Here is a 16,763-nt window from a genome sequence, read left to right on the forward strand (position 1 = left end):
ACAGGAGAGGGAGCCTAAATGAGATATAGTCCTGAAGAAAGTAAAGGCATGAATCAATGACCGTGTTTTAGAATTTGGACATTTAAAACACAGTGCTTAGCTATTACTGTGACTTTTTTTTTTTTCCCTTAAAAATGGAAACTGTAAAGATTTTACAAAGAAATTTTGAAAGTATACACACAAAAAAACCACGTTCCCACTGAACTACATTGACTCTTGCAAATTACAAGCTAAATTCCAGTAGAAAAAGCCTCAGTGCCCTTAGGATACTTTGTGCTGCCTCTGGATTGGGATAGAATTTCACACATTAAAGGCCTCTACTCTACCAGAAGACAAAATAAATTTGCACCATTTTTCCTCCCAAAATAAATTCTGTAAGTCCATGCTTGTATCTCCTTGTATTGCTTTGAAATACTGAGCCAGGCTGCTACCAAAGTAAAATTACAGTAGGGGTTTGGATTTTAATTCCCCTCCTCTTACCTCTTTCTGCCACTTCACTATGTGATGAGGTCCTAGATAGCTGACATTGTAAACGTTCTATTTCTGCATCTTTGAGAGCTAATTGCTCTTGAAGTTGGGCTATCTCAGCCTGAAAGAGAGTACAACAAATTCAGAATAACATCATCACCGATTCTCTATGATTCTTTCCTATAACTAGGAGACTTCTAAGTACAATACTTTACTTTCCTTGATGTCCTGTTCCCAATTCAGGCCGTTTCATAAACACTAGAGCAACCTTACACATTTCATGGTGTTACTATCCTATTCCTTTTTCAGAAGCTCACTTTTTCCAACACAATTATCTCTTGGAGAAAAAAGACTTACAAAAAGATACAATTTTCAAGGATTCACATAGGTAAAGAAACTCTGGAAAGCTCTTAGTGCTACAGTGCTGGTCATATATTAATGACTATCATAGGGCATGTCCTGAGTTTTGCATAAAGACCACTAAAAGATAACAAAGCATTTTTTAAAAGCTACTGTTTTTTTTTTTTAATACTAGTTACTACTTATTAACATAACTGAGAATATATTAATGCTGCATCCTCTTCTCAGCAGCATAACAAAACTGTTCTCCCTCACATCACATGCAACAAACAGGATAGAAGCAAAGCACGGCTTGGAAAACACCACATATATGCAACCACTTATCACTGGTTCATTTACATTTACTGCAATTTGTGCTGCTGCTAGATTGGGATAGAATATCACACACACTAGAGGCCTCAACAATACAGAGGGAAAAATATGCTGTGATTGTCCAGCTTGAAATACAGCAACTCTCATCTCTTTTTTCTACTTATGAGAAAAACTGCCAACAGCATACTTTCCTAAGTAGCTTCATTAAGATTTTCTTCAGCAGCCTTAAAGCATTTATTAAATGTAATATTCTGCATTGCCCCAGAAAAAGCATACTAAACCTCCTTGCAGTTAAAGGAAAAAAAAGAAACAACAAAAAAATGTGACCAGTTTCTCAAATACTAAAATAAAGCAGGAAAATAATGCGAAACACCAAATAACATTACCCAAACAGTAGATTACTACACAAACTTATTTTCACCAGGAAGTAAGCAGCTGGATGGCAGCAAAAGATCACCACTCTGCCTGCAATTCTGTGTGGAATAGAGGAATCCGCCTTGTTGCATCTCTGAAGGGCTCCTACACTTCCCAGTGACTAATATTCTTTTTATATCCAGCCATGGAAATATTCCAATTTCTCATCTAAGAAGCTGGAACAACAGGAAGACAAAAGCTGCAGACCTCTTAATACCAGATTTGGATTTGCCTCCCCTGGTCTATTTGATCTCACAGCTCTTTTAAATGCTTTCTTTTCCTTTAATTCCCCATTCTTGTCATCTTTACAATTGTTTTTCTTCTTCCTCTCTCTTTCCCTGTACTTTTTTTCCTTTCTAGTCCTGAATCTTCTCCCAGTCAATGGGTTTCATGACTCTTTTTCTTATTTTCATTCTGCTCCTACGCTTTCCGTCATTTTTATCTGTCCTGGCAGCTGGCCACACACTGCTTGAGAAAATATTTTCCCAAAGACTCTTCATTTCCACCACGTCAGAGAAAACATTTTCATGGATACAAGAGTTATTATCTTAATAAGAAAAGACATGATAGCAAAATTTCAATATTCATCTAAGAATTCTCAAAAGAAAGAAATGCTAATACAAATAATAGCGAGCTGTCATTTGTGGATCAAGCTATCAGGTATTAAAAAGAAAACTCAGATTAATAATTTGAAATGTTTTTCTAATATCCAACCACAACTCAAAAAAGACAGTCATTCTTATGAGCAGGGATTATAGTACCATACAAATGAAAGGAGATGCAATTGCAGCACAAAAGTGTACCTCAGCAGGGAAAAAAAAAAAAGCTGTTTTTTAATCCAGTGGAAAAGGGCTAAAAATTCAAACTAAAATTACAGTACAACTGTTTAACAATGAGAATGTTTAACTAGAAAAATTAATTACTGGGAAAAATGATTAAATGTTTCATATGTTGAGTTTCTCCGGATTACGATCCAACAGCTTTCCAGGATTTAAGGTCAACAGAAGGGTAAGGCCACTATACACTTCGATATACATGAAGTCAAAGCAGATGATCTAATGGTGTATTTTGGGCTTAATGTCTATTAAAATAAATTCCATAGTAAGTGAACACCCAACCAACTTTGCATGTCTTGCCTCTTCAGTTTGGAAAGCATATTCCACAGAGGCTCGTCACCATTACACAAATAAAAGACAGAAAACCTTCAAAGACAACCTTTCCTCAGAACAGGTCTTTTGTAAGTCAAAATGTCTTTTTTTTTTTTAAAAAAAAAAAAAAAAGGAATTACAAAAAGGCAAAAAGGTAGAAGACTGGAAACTGCAGGGAGGAAGCAAAGGGCACAAAAAGCAGCTACAAAAACTGTAACTCAAAATACTTATTCCAAAGACGGTTGAAGAAAACTTGACTTTATAGTAGGCCCTGACACAAAGCAATTGTAACGAAAGTAAATATTGATGAGAAGTGGAGCTGAAATAAGTCTGTCATTAGTAAATACCCAGTACTCTGCTTACTTTAGTTGCTTTTAATTTCCACTCATATTGATTTCTTTCATTTTCCAGTTCTTCCACTTTAATTTTGAGGTGTCTAAGTTCCTGTAGCAAACCCTGCAAAGGAAGAACAGCAGCTAAAAGTAAGATTATTCTGGTATATATTCATTTTCCATAGTCCTGAATGATCATGCCTGAACCACCACTTTAAAAATTGCGTCTTAGTCTAAGACGACAAAAACTATTTTGAACTGAGATAAGGAATACTCTTCTCAAACTTTCCACCTGAAATTATGAGCAAATTTCTCAGTCATGCTAAGGAAGACAGCTGAGCCTGGTAAAGTCAGGTGTGTCTCAGTGAAAACGAGCCAAAAAATCCACAACTGCAATCTTATATAACAGTAACTGCTGGGTTTTTTGCAGGGAGCTGGGGTTTTGGGGTTTTTTTTGGGTGTTTGTTTTGCTTTGTTTTACAGCCATCTCAGAAAGTAAGCAGAAAAATGCAGCGCTAAAAAATTTACTAACTTTCATTAAAGTTAGTTAGTAACAATCCTCTCCCCAAATGGGTGTTTAAGCTACTTACCAAGAAAAATAACGCTCAGACTAAACTGTATCCAGCGAGTTCCAGGCATTTAATACCATAGACATACAATGAAATATGACTCCAAATATGCTACTTTCAGCAATGATTTTTGCCACTTTGCAAACTGAGTTGATGCAGCCTAGAGCCGCAGCCCGCCAGGGTTCCTGACATCTCCATCTGTTCCTCCGACAAAGCTGTCTCTTAAACATCCCTTCTCCCTTTCCTTGACAGAACTATATCCTATTGTTCATTTTGAACGACAACAGTATTAAAACCTTGAGGGAGCTCTCATGAAACCAAACGTCTTAAAATGAACCAAGGAAAGGAATAAAAGGAAAAATTTTGAAGTGTAACCCAATTTTGGAATCCAGTATAGTATACACATTAAGTAACCATACTAATATGTTGGACTAATGTTTATTTTGAATGACTTCCAGATTAGACTCTCAGATTATTTCTCCACTATGCAGTTTGCACTATAGTCTAATAGTTCACTAACTAATTCTGGACAGAGCCAAGTTAAGGAAAAAACATAGCACTATTTGAAAAACATGCATCATACCCAAATGAGTTATTTCTGTAAAATAAACCTATGAGAAAAATTGCTAAAAAACTCCCTCACAATACAAGCAGTTTATTTATAAAATGAGTTCTGGGGATCCAAATTTTAACTGAAGAGATGTGGCAACTAAAGCAAACCAATTTAAAAGCAAATATTAAAATGGACTTTTTCAGACATACCATTATCATTCCACATTCAGTAAATTTAAGCAGTTTATGCAAAGTAGCTTTTGTTTTGACATGTGACATAGTTTTGATCAAATATAACTAGGATCTGTAACACAAATTCAAAAATGCTTTTCTAGTAACTGCTAATGTCAGAGAATAAACAAAAACATGTTGGATTTGCTATTTTAAATGTAAGACCAGATGGCTCTTTTCATTCACTTTAACAGTATCATTAGAAAAAGAAAGGATACATTTCAGACAGTCTTACCTTAAACTGTATTTTATACCTGTGTTAAGTTTTTAAGATATTCAGGAATTAACAATCTGTGTTCAGAGGACTGGTTAGGGTGTACCATCATGCACGGCTAGGGTGACATTATCCTGAAGAAAACTAGCAAACTACCAAACCATGCTAGCATGCTCCATGTCAAACAGAAATATCTCAACTAAGAAAAAAAAAAAAAAAAAAACAAACAAAGAAACCCCATAATAAAAAAAGCAATCCATACCACACGAACACTACAGACCTACAAGTAAAATTAAAATCATAAAAAACCTGAAAGAGGCGACTGGGCCTTACAGATACCTGTGCTTTAGTAGACAGACATCAATGGTGACCAAATTTGTCCCAATAATCAGGGCTGGGGTGTCTAGGATGGGGATTTTTTGTTAATTTTTATGACCTTTGCTAATGAAAGCCACAAAGATTAATGCCAATAATTCACAACATAGCTCTGGTTAGCAAAATTTAGTTTCTGCAAGGGAAGAGAAGAGGCAATACACAGGCTTCTGCTAAGGTGTACTTCTCGTACATCACACCAAGAGCAATTCTTCTGGCTGAGAGTCGCTACCACTGATGTTGGACTAGATTGAGGACCATTAGGTGTCAAGTCTGGTTTCCTATCTTGAGACTTTCTTTCTTGGATTCTATTATTAATTTCCAGCTGCAGTCTACACATCTGCTCCTGTAGCTCACTGATCAGGTTCACTACTGACTGAAAACATAAGAAGAAAGGAAAAAAAGAAAAAAAGGAAAAAAAGTGAGAAAGAAAATGATGCAAAGAAGGCACTTCTACAGTTGCAGCACACAGAAATGCATGAAGGATACCAAAGGCAAACTAAAAAAAAAAAAAAAAAAACAAAAAAAAAACCAGCAACAAACAGGCTATATGTTTCTCTTCTGATGAAGTAGATGTGAATGAGTATAAATCTGGAATATTGCACAAAGCTACAGTTTAAATAGAACAAAATTTATATTCCAGACTAATTCATGATTCTGATCCTAATGTGAAGATCAGAATTTGGCCCATTTTTGGAAATTTATCCAGTCACATGAAGACAGATATTGGGAAAAACTGCAACATATTTAAATATGCTGGCTCAGAGGCACACTTTCTCTGAAATGGACTTGATTACATTCATTTACACAGCCAAATCATCCACTAGGAAGAAATTGCTAAGTGCTCAGTTGGAGCCATAACCTATTCTTTCACAATTTATACACAGAATTTACGTAAAGTAATTCTGCTTCCAGGTCTAGCATGGGTCAGAAAAATAACTCCATTACCTAGCTTGCTAGCTACTCAGTATCTTGTCATGGAGAAAGAGTTAAGCAACCTTTAGGAGAAATCAAAGGATACCACAGAAGAAAAAGAAATTACTTTTAAGTGCACCGATTTGCTGGCCAGCTTCTTGGATTTGTATGTATAGGTGATACACACAAAAAAATCCAGCTACAGAAAGCAAGCAAACCAAAGAGAAGTATTAAAAATCTATATAAAATTTAACTTAAATTCCCTAACTCAGTAGGAAATAGTGACAAGTATTTCCTCAGGTGTTACAAGTTTGGAGTTCTTTTCTCTTAATTTTCATGTATGCTAACAACATATGCTTTGTGATTTCTCTGTCTTCTCAAGTGGAATAAATTTGATGAGAAGAATCCATCTCCCAAAGGAGTGAAAAAGCTTTTAGTGGACAGAACAATAGATGACATGGCATTTCTTTTTTTTTAGTATCTTCTTTATTATTATGCACAACAGTCCTCCTGTAATCTCAACTCTCTGGTGAACCAATAATCTCAATGTTAGGAAACAGCTACTGCAAGGACAGGACACTATTCTGACCAGGTAAGTATGTAACACAACCTACCTCAAACTGTATCAACATCCACAGACAACTTTAAATATTCACAGAGATTATCTTTCGAAAGTGTATGTATCAGACAGGTGCAAGAGTTTCACATCACTTAAGTATTTTACTAGGGCACCGTGCTTAATACAAAATTCAGAAAAGCAGTTGCATCCTTTCACTTTATACATGTTATTTCTCAATCAGGCTCACAAAGTCTGATGCTCATCCTCTTTCATTCAACAAACCTTTTATGCAAGTAAACGAGGATTAGGTCCGTGAAATATCAAAAAATTTAGAAAAAGTACTGGGCCCCAGCATGTCAACTCTGCAGTATCTAGTCTTTTACAGACCACCGTGTTTTGCCTGGGTAAGAAAAGATAGTGTCCTCCAGTATCAGCTCCCTGAGGTGAAACCATATCCTTTGTGTGCTCAGTGACTGCATTAACCACTTTGCAGCCATACAGCAGGACAATGGTGAGGAGAGCGTCCCCGCAGCTAACACATCCTCTTATCAGAGCGCTGCAAAGCAGAACACCCACAGGACTAGCTGTCTGTATAATTTAGATACTATCCATAATTCCTCCACCTTCCATGCTTTGATTTTGTTTCTTTTTTACCATCATGTCCACAATTAGATGCCTCACTGGGCAGTACCAACTGGAGACTGGAATCATCAGGACACACATCCATCTCCCTTGCTTTCTTTGAAGCACCAAGGTTTTTAGTCTGTGCTCGTCTTTGACAGAGAACACTGTTAACTCATACGAGGTTCTGAAGAACCACTGCTCAAACAAAGATGCACAGACTTTTGAGCGCAAACTGACAGCTGCTCCAGTTGTGGCAATGTGGGAGAGCTCAGAAACACTTCTGCTGCCACCTTGTAATTCTTTTCTCTTTTGCCTCACGTTAAAAATGGGAATGGGAAACACTGCATCCACACAGGCTTCCTTCAGAGCAAACTTGACACTACAGAAATGGCAGAAATCCTTATGCTAGTTAAGGATAAGAGGTCTATAGAGGAGAAACAGATGAACTCCAGCTGCAATGTATGCCTTTACAATTGTTTCTAGCTTCAAGGGAGAAAAGGCTTCTCATGTTTGACATTCTTTCACAGCATGGAAATTTATTAACACTAACATTATATCTTGAATTTGATTCAGGTGAGAAAACACACCAAACTCCCCAGTGGGAGTCAGCGGTTCACTGACTCAAGTTTCTCTGACATTGCAATAACCAGATATTTAATTCAGAAGTGTCCACACAAGAGCCACAAACCACTTCCCAACAGCTTATAGCAAGCTTCAGATCTTCAGTATGAAAAAGGAGAAGTCACAAAACTTATCCCATGCTGGTAAAGAAGAAGTAGGAGAGAAGAAGGGCTGTTAAATGGTTAAGGTGAAATTCACAATTCCTGCAGTCTCCTGATAGTGACAGGTCCCTTTTCTCTATGTTCAGGTAGAGCAGGCATCTGGGCTGCCATTAATGACTTGATAATGCTGTTCTCTCATACCTTGCTACGTTAAGAAAACACATTTCCAAAATTTCTAGGCTTCTCGGGTCAGAGAAAAGCTACAGAAACTCCCTCAGGTGAGATTACAGAAACCTTCAAAGCATCACTGCAGTATGAGTAGAACATTTTTCTACAAAGAAGGAATTAAAATAACAAAACCAAGAGTGAAACTGTCCATTTACAAGCAGCTATTCTCCTCGTTCCTAAGTTATATATATAAATAAATGCCATTTTAAATTTAGCACGTGCTTTGGAAGAGCCAGAAACAAGTGGCATTCAGTGTGAAATTAATACCTTTGAGAGGAGGTCAGAGATGCTTGATAAGCTCTTTGCTGCTAACTAAAACCAAAACTCAACCACAGCTGCACAAGATAAAGTGAAGCGAATCTGACATGTTAAAAACTTGCTCATATTTAGAAAGATATCTTATTTTGTTTTGTTTCCCCCCAACCAGAGAAATAATTCTACGGATAAATTCTATGTGACTGGAAACAGCTGCTCTGAAATAAGCTGACACAAAATTAGAGTACAGAGCAAATATGTTTTAGCTGAATTATTCTGCAATATCACATTTAATTTCAACATTTTTAAAACCCCTTATTATATTTAGAAATTGCAGGGTCAGCTATGAAATATAATTAACAGGCTGTTTAAAATGGTTTAACTACTGGATGCTTCTAACACACACACCAGGGTGAAAACTGAGGACTATTACTTCTGATAGCAGCAAATCTATAATATCACTGTTCTGCTCACCTGTGTCAACCCTAAACTCGGACCTGAAAGTAGCAATTGGCAAGCTACAGTCTATAAGAAAGGCTCTAGCTCTGTCACCCATAGCTTTGTTCCACTTATGTAAAAATACGAAATGCAATTTCATTTGAGGCATCACACATTTTAAGAGCATGTTGTAGTAGCCATGACATTCAGAGATACAATTACAGCAAGACTAATTTCATTCAGTCACTGTCAGGTTGGAGAACTGTGTCACTTGAAGAAATTAGGTTACCACAACACAACTGTGTACGCATAAACTAGGGCAAACTAAAGGTAGACTGCTGGCGTACACACAGGAGTGGTTTATTGACTAGAAAGATGTAGCTGGGCAGTAGAGGCAAGGAGTTCAGGAAGAAACTCAAAGATATTACCAAATTTAAGCATCAGTTGTAGTCTAAAAGTATAAAGAAAATTTATTAATTTCATTCTGATTCTTTGAAATTGTGTTTGTATTGAAAATTTACAGTAAAATTTACTGTAAAAGGAGCTAAAATAGGGTTAAAGCATTAGAATTCAAGTAAGCATCCAGTTTGACTGAAAGCAACCCCTGTTTATCTTGACAAATTGGATTAACACTTATTCAGGACAATCTGAAATAATTTTAAAAATCACTCAATGAGCAAACCAAAAATGTTTTTTAATTAACAACATCCATTTTCCTTGGTTTGTATACAAAGGTTTGCAACTTTCAACAGGCCAGAAATGTAATCACATCTTGGGGTAGTTAATAATTCAGGGCATACTTAACACAATGATTCTCAACTTCTCCATCAGATTAGAATCCTTTTCCATCTCAGCAGGAATGTTTTCTATCACTTAGCAATACAACAAAGGCTTCCAGGCCAACAAAGCTCAACTTTTCCACACAAGGGGGACACACACCTTGTTGCTGTGGCAGAAGAATTTCACAGGCGATATCCTCACGCTCATCACAGGCTGAGACCTACTGTCAATGCAAACACACCCAAACGCGTTGCTGCTTTCCAGGAGTCGTGTCCTGGACCCAACCGGGCATGTCTTGCAATAATTTAAGCAGCCTTGTCCTAGTACTGCACATGTAATGGGAAGAGCTGAAGGCCTCTTGGGAAGATGGCTGTTGGGAGCAGGCTGCCATCTGCAACAATTAGGCACTGCACAGACCCGTTTAGATCTTCAGGTAGTACGAGACTGCTTACACCTTCTGTACACAAGACACTGACAATTATGGGTGAAAGAGCATGAGAAGGCCACAGATGGTAAAAACAGCAGCTGGTGCCTCTCTGGCTTGCAACCTCTGCCAGAAATTGCTCTCTTTAAGCTATCTTTTAATCTCTAAAGAAAACTTCAGAGGATAAGTCAAAAAACAAACACACCCCAAACATATGATGTCACTGCAGGTAAATTACTTATGTGTAGTTATCAAATATTCTACTAGCAACATTATAGAGAGCAAAGAGTTTTCTAACACTGCCTGGATTTCAAATTCTCCTAAATCAATGTGGAACGTGAAGGTCTTTTTTTCTGTCAACATGGATAAATCTGGGACCTAGTAATCCTCCCTTGCCAAGTAATCCTCTCCTGTAAGTTGGTCCCCTCACAGAACCACTGAGTAGGGCAACACATGGCAGTTCGTATGAATTACTGTCTTCTAAAATCGCTTTCCCTCCCAGCTCCCACCTGCCGCTCACTACCATGAAATAAATGTTCATCTAATTCCCCATTTCATACTCTCTTTCTTAACCAATATGGTAAAAAGCAAAGCTTTTTTGATGTCCAGAACTCTCCACATCTGAAGGGGAGTAAAGGTTAGAATTTCCCCAAACGCATGTCATTTTTTTGCACTATTAATTATGTAATCACAAGGCGAAAGGCTCATTTGAGGGAAAGGCCCTACCCCTTGCTTTTCCTTCCCAAGTACCACGAATGCATTAAAATCACCAAAGGTCACCCTCTAAGTGTTTGTAGCATCCCGATACTACTGAGCTGACAGTCTTCTCTGCCACAGAAATGAGGAAATAGAAGAGCCCTGGTTGTCCTTATGTGGCTGTGCCAGTCCAGCTCCTGTGGAAAGGAAAGGGTTATGTGGATGCCTGTTGTAATGTGTGCTTCTTTTCTGGAAGGGATTTTGTGCCTTGATTAAAGCCAAACAGCAACCTTTGAAGTATAATGAGAGAGGCGAAAAGAAACCACATCCCAGAAATGCGTAACCATATTTCTCACTGAATTCACAGGATCAATGATACGGACTGTGCTCTAAGCACGGAAAATGCTATTGCGTGCTGATTTCAGGTCAAAAGCTCAGGTGTATGACAGCATACCATAGAAACATGATAGAGAAAAAAAAAAAAAAAAGAAGATAAGCTAATAGCTAATGAAAGAAACTCACCTCAGCTTTGTTCTGTTTCTCTTCATATTCACTCTGTTCCTTTTCCATACCAACCAGCTTAATCTTCAGGTCTGAAACTTCAGCCATTAGATCTAATTTCTGAGTCTCTAGTGATGTTCGACTTAGCAACTCCTAAAAGCAATGCAGAACGTTTTCTCCAGTTATTTATTTGAACACTGCCAGAATGCTAAGTGATTTACTGACAGACCCACAGAAAAGTCTCTACCCCGGTGTTTAACGCTTTGAATATGAAAGCAAAATGTTTCTCTTCTTCAAAAGTCACACTTGCTACTGCTTTACAACGCAAAAAAAAAAAAAAAAAGCAGCAAGGTAAACCAACGTAAGCATTTACTGCAGGCAGAAAAACTAACTGAAAAAAATAATAATGGAGTGATTGGCAAATTCATATGAAAGCAAATTTCTCTACCTCTCTTTACAATGTGTACATTTTGAACTGTTTGAACTGCGTGTTTCTCGAGTTCTGCAGCTATATTCACGTAAATGTTCTCCTGTGTTAATCAATAAACCACTGTGTCCCCCTCCCTATTTCAAGAAAATGTTTGGCAGAGTTAAACCCTGGGCAAGACATGAAATCGGAAAACAATACTAAGGCTGAACAGACACAAACCGACATAATGCCATAGAGACCTTCACACGACACATCACTAAACAGTTGGCTACTTCCTAAAATACTCATTAGACAAAGCTGCATTTTAGTATTACAATGAACCATTTTAGAACTTCTTATCATGTGTTATTCAATAAGGGGTGTATTACAGAATGAGCACCCTAACCAAAATAGAGCACCAAAGACAAGCCACATTCCTGCAGTCACGCTAATACCACTTAAAAGTTTACACTACGTAGTACTTGTTAAATTTTGAATAGCACTGAATGAAAATTGTTATGCTCTAACTGGAATCTAAAAGGCAATGTCTAAATGAGTTGGCCATGACTTTTGCTTCTGTGGCTGGAGCTTGTTTTTCAGATTTTGGAGAAAGGCATGCTTTGGACAGAGTGGTATCACTGTGGTTGGAAAATGTTAAATATTCACACCTTCATTGCATCTTTCAGTTTTCAAGAAAGGCAAAGCAAAAAATCTTCCAAATTAATAGAGTGTATTATCTACAGGAAACCCTTCTGTTGGCCTCCATTTTCAAAGAGAAAAAAAGTCCATTAGGAGTTTAAACCTCACTAAAAAAAAAAATCAATACCTAACTTTCCAAGTGCCTAATTAATTTTTGCAAAAAACCATAGGTTTCTAAGTGGTTAAAAAACCTTACTGTAATTTGGTTTTGATCATGTGAAACCCACCAAATAACAGCAGATTCTGCTTTGAATTACATGGAAGTGACTTAGCTGAAGTTGGCATAGTTATTCTGGATTTATGTTGATTTTACTGAATGATCAAGAAACTGCCCTATCCATCACCCTTTTCTCATCTCTTCCTCTTCCATCAGCTGTACAGTATGTTGTAGACTATGGCTTGGAGCCAAGGAAGCCACAAAGGTTTTTTTAAAAATCATAAAGTTTAAAGTTTAAGTTTATTTGGTACCCAAATCTGCTCTACATGTAAATTGTTTTAGTCTGGTGGGGAATACTGCCCAAATTAAAAATAGTACTAAACTTGCATCTGCATTGCAATGCCAATTATCTAAGCCACCCACTATTCCCAGTGCCATGCCCATTCCTGCTGACATTGACAATGGTATTTGTGTATGGATGGGAAAATAAACAGAAATGTAACCTCATGGTTTGCTTTTTTTTTTCTTCTCAGAATGAAATGCACTAATCAGGAAAAGATAGTGCACTGACTTTTTTTTCTTGAGAAACTCAAAGAGGCAGTCACCTAATGAAATCCCAGTAGTAGCTACTTTCTACAAAGGTGATTACAAATTACAATTAGAATTACAAATAATTCCTCTGTCTTCCAGAAAAATACTAATTTGCACAAGTTCCAGAGGCACATTCCAGTCCAGACTGGAACAGACTCTGTACAGCTGTTAACACAGCAGACTTTTGCAGTTTAAGACATAGCTATAAATGAGAACTTTGATATGGAATAAGGCCACTGAAAATTAAAAAGGAGGCCAGGATGAGGTGTCTTCGGCCCCATGGACAGACTCTATTCACTGCTGAACCAAAACAACATTTAGAATTTTTTTTGACACTAGCATGGTGTTCCATGATACAACAGGAAGATTTCTTAATAAGGCAAGGAGACATGGCATCCCTCTAGAGACTTTTAACAAAAGATCTATCCTGAGTGCATCATCTGGCATTACTCCAAGATTTTTCTATAGACTCCCAAATTACACTTAGTTACGCAATGGCAAGTAATACCTCACTCCTCTCATTCTGAGTTCAGTAGCTCAATGTGAACCCTACGGTGCTAACTGGTATAAGGAAAGCAGCTGGATTATTTTTTTTTTTTAATCAACTCAAAATTTTACAGTTTGCTCTGAAGCTGGAGAATCAGATCCACAGCTAGTGTAAACTGGCATAAACTCTTGCCTTAAAATAGACAAAATAGCTAACTATCCCTAGTTTGTTTTCAATGGAGCTACACTGATTTAAAACAGCTGACAATTTCTCTTGCATCTAGAGAGTCTAACTTTTGCTTTGAAAGAAAGTGCCGTTTAAAGTAAATGTCCCCACTTGAAATGGTAACATCTGGAAGCAATTATTTTCATCTTCAAGCAGATGCTCACAGTGAACAGCTCATTAAGAATGTGACCCATTTTGTTACAGAGAAATTATAGTGTATTTCAGTGGTATGATGCAACTTGAATTCAGCCAGAATAAATATGCAATTGTAAGAAAAGAAAATACACATTTATGTTTTTGGTTTTAAAGCAAAAGAGATAATATAAGACAGGCAAAATGGTAATTTGGGCTGTAGCAGCTTTAGGAGGATCTTAAAGAACTGAAATACAGACCAGAAATAGAACATACTCTAGGGTATTTTATTTATAAACAAGATACTTGTTTTTAATTTTAAAACATATTATAATTTAATCTCTCAAAGTTCTTTTTTCTGAAACTCAACTTTTAACTTTAAAAATAAAAAAGCTATTTTAGAGTAGAATAATTCCAAAGATGAGTCATACAGAAGCTACAATATGCACGTACCAGACAGATCAATGAACAGCAAACTATTTCCAAACACATTTTTAAAACTCATACTTTTAAAATATTTAATATTGTTTTTCAATATTCCAAATGAAACCAAAACCCATGCTGTATATCTCACATTTTGTTGTCTTGGAAATACACTTCTTATAAAGCTGCTTATAAAATTTAACATGAGAGAAAATAGTTTAGCAAGAGGACACTACACTATTCTAGGCTGTCAGCTGCAAGCACAGAAAATTCCAGAATATTGAGCACTCCGCAAAACAGAAGCAACAATCCAATCATGCCATACACTGATTGAGAAACCATAAGTAAGATTTTAGTCAAGTGGAGGGGAAAAAAAAGCCCCAAAGATCCCATTTTTCACCTGTGCTCTATACAAAATACACCACTCAAAAAAATCTCAGACTTTTCACCCTTATTAAAATAGTTGAGAGAGACAGACCGACCGACCAAGCTCCTACCTGGTAAGCAAAATTCAGCAAGAACCACTGCTAATGAGGACTGCAATTTTCAAGTGCTGTGTGTCAGCTGTGGTAGAAATAAGATATTTGCTTAACTGAAAACACAGCTGAGAGCAATGTACATGTGTAATCAGCATGAAATGGTGCAAGTCAGTAGCAGAGAGTGAATTACAGCCCTCCAATTCATCATTTGCCCATTATAGAGTTAAGCAATGGAAAGGACAGAACTTCCCATTGCACTGCCAATTTGAACAGCCCTTTGCATATGCCTGATGAGCAGATTCGTGCCTACACTAAATGTAAAATAACAAAGCAGTGTAATGCTCACCTGTATAGATAAGCTGCACAACTTGAGAGCACACTCTGAAAACCTTACGCCTCCCAACCAGAGCAGCACAGAGCACAGTTCAAAATCTGAAACACTTAGCTAGCTGCTGGCAAGAAGTTACTGCATGCTATAAACAAGTGCTGAAATTCATCTAAGATCAGATAACTCAGGCAATTGAAAGTTGAAGGAATGATCCTTGCCGGCCAGCAAACTTCCTGAGAAGTGAACAGATACACACCAGATTTATACTCTGCAACCACGACAGCATTCTGGTTCCCCTAAGCACAAGACAGCTGCAAAACTAGAACAGGTAGACACTAAACTGCATTGGATTCAAGTTCCTACTCTCATACAGCTCCTCCCTGCATTCTTTTAATCCACTGGTTTTTAAAAGATTCTCCACTGTGCCTCACAAAGGGCACTGGCTGGCACACTTTCCCTTGCCCCTTGCACCCAGGCAGCAGTTGGCCATAAACTGACATGAGAAACAGAAATTCAGTCCTGGTAGCATTCAAGCAGTTCGGTTTCTATGTGTATTTTTAAGACAGAAAGAATCCTAAAGCCAAATGCTTTGTACTTTGCAAGAGAATTTACTTGATAGAAGACACAATGATGTTTACCCAATGCAACCATCTGACAAGAGTCCCCTGGATTCCTTCTAGCAATAACGTGTCAGAAATTATTTGGAAGGCAGAAACACACGGTCAAACCACGTCTAGGCTTTGCTTCAGTCAGGTACAGAAAAGACACTGCCACACAGACCAGCATTTTGATTGGCACAGCAAACTGTACGCTGTTACACTTTATGCCACAGAGCTTCAATGGGAACTAGTATCTGTCATACATCAAATGCAGCACTGCTATAGCAAAGAGGTAACTAACTATTCTTACTCATGATAATTACCATAACAGATACACTTAAAAGAACTGTGGAGGTGAAATCTGTATGTGCAGAAAATTCACTTTTCGAACTGACTTAACACACCTGTCCAGACTGGCAGCATAGATTCCATAGCACCAATGTGTTTACATTATGCATAGCTGGTACTTTCTGTTATGGGACAATTTAGGCTACTTTATAGAGCAAGAATTACTTTTGCTTTCCAATTCTACTCTACATTTGTACACAGTACAAATGAAAGAAAAGTTAATATCAAGTTGATAGGAGGTTCCGCCAAAGCTAACATAGATGTTCAAGACCTTCTCTTCTTTTAAAAAATTAGTTCTTTCTTAAAATTGAATGGAAGAAAGTACTTAGAAATGCCACAAACTAACTTAGAGGAAGACACATACACATCATTGTTCTCCAAAATTGGCTGTGATTTTACATTTTAAAGCAGCCGATATACAGGAAATAGACTGTCACAGCATAAATTGTTTTCATAGGTTAATTCCAGGAGGTTTTTTTAAAATTAATTTCAAGACTTATTCATTACAGTGTTCTAAGGGGAGAGGCAGGTAACTATTCACACAAGCTGGCATTTCCATCTATTTTACACATTTGATGGTAAGAAAGAGATACCACTGGAAGGCAATTCAGTGAGACCAAACTGGCGTCTTGCTCCAGAAAATCTTCTCTTAACTTTACGATGAAGGATGACCAGGGAAATGTGTCATACAGACCATACATACAAACTAGAACCATACTTATGGATCATTTTAAAGTTTTGCCATTGTCTTTCATGAGTTTTCAAAAGACCT

At 37.2% G+C, this 16,763-nt stretch overlaps 1 protein-coding gene across 1 annotated transcript in view; it reads right to left on the reverse strand.

Annotated features, from left to right (window-relative positions):
- PPFIBP2 (PPFIA binding protein 2) overlaps window positions 1–16,763 on the reverse strand; it is an 89,428-nt gene that overhangs the window by 24,685 nt on the left and 47,980 nt on the right. The window contains exons 5-7 of the mRNA XM_074149202.1: window positions 11,136–11,267; window positions 3,066–3,158; window positions 481–589 (exon numbers count right to left, since the gene is read on the reverse strand). Coding sequence (XP_074005303.1) covers window positions 481–589; window positions 3,066–3,158; window positions 11,136–11,267 — 334 coding nt within the window. The remainder of the gene's footprint in view (window positions 1–480; window positions 590–3,065; window positions 3,159–11,135; window positions 11,268–16,763) is intronic.

The sequence above is a fragment of the Numenius arquata genome, chromosome 6, assembly GCF_964106895.1.
Source record: "Numenius arquata chromosome 6, bNumArq3.hap1.1, whole genome shotgun sequence".
NCBI classification, from domain to species: Eukaryota; Metazoa; Chordata; class Aves; order Charadriiformes; family Scolopacidae; genus Numenius; species Numenius arquata.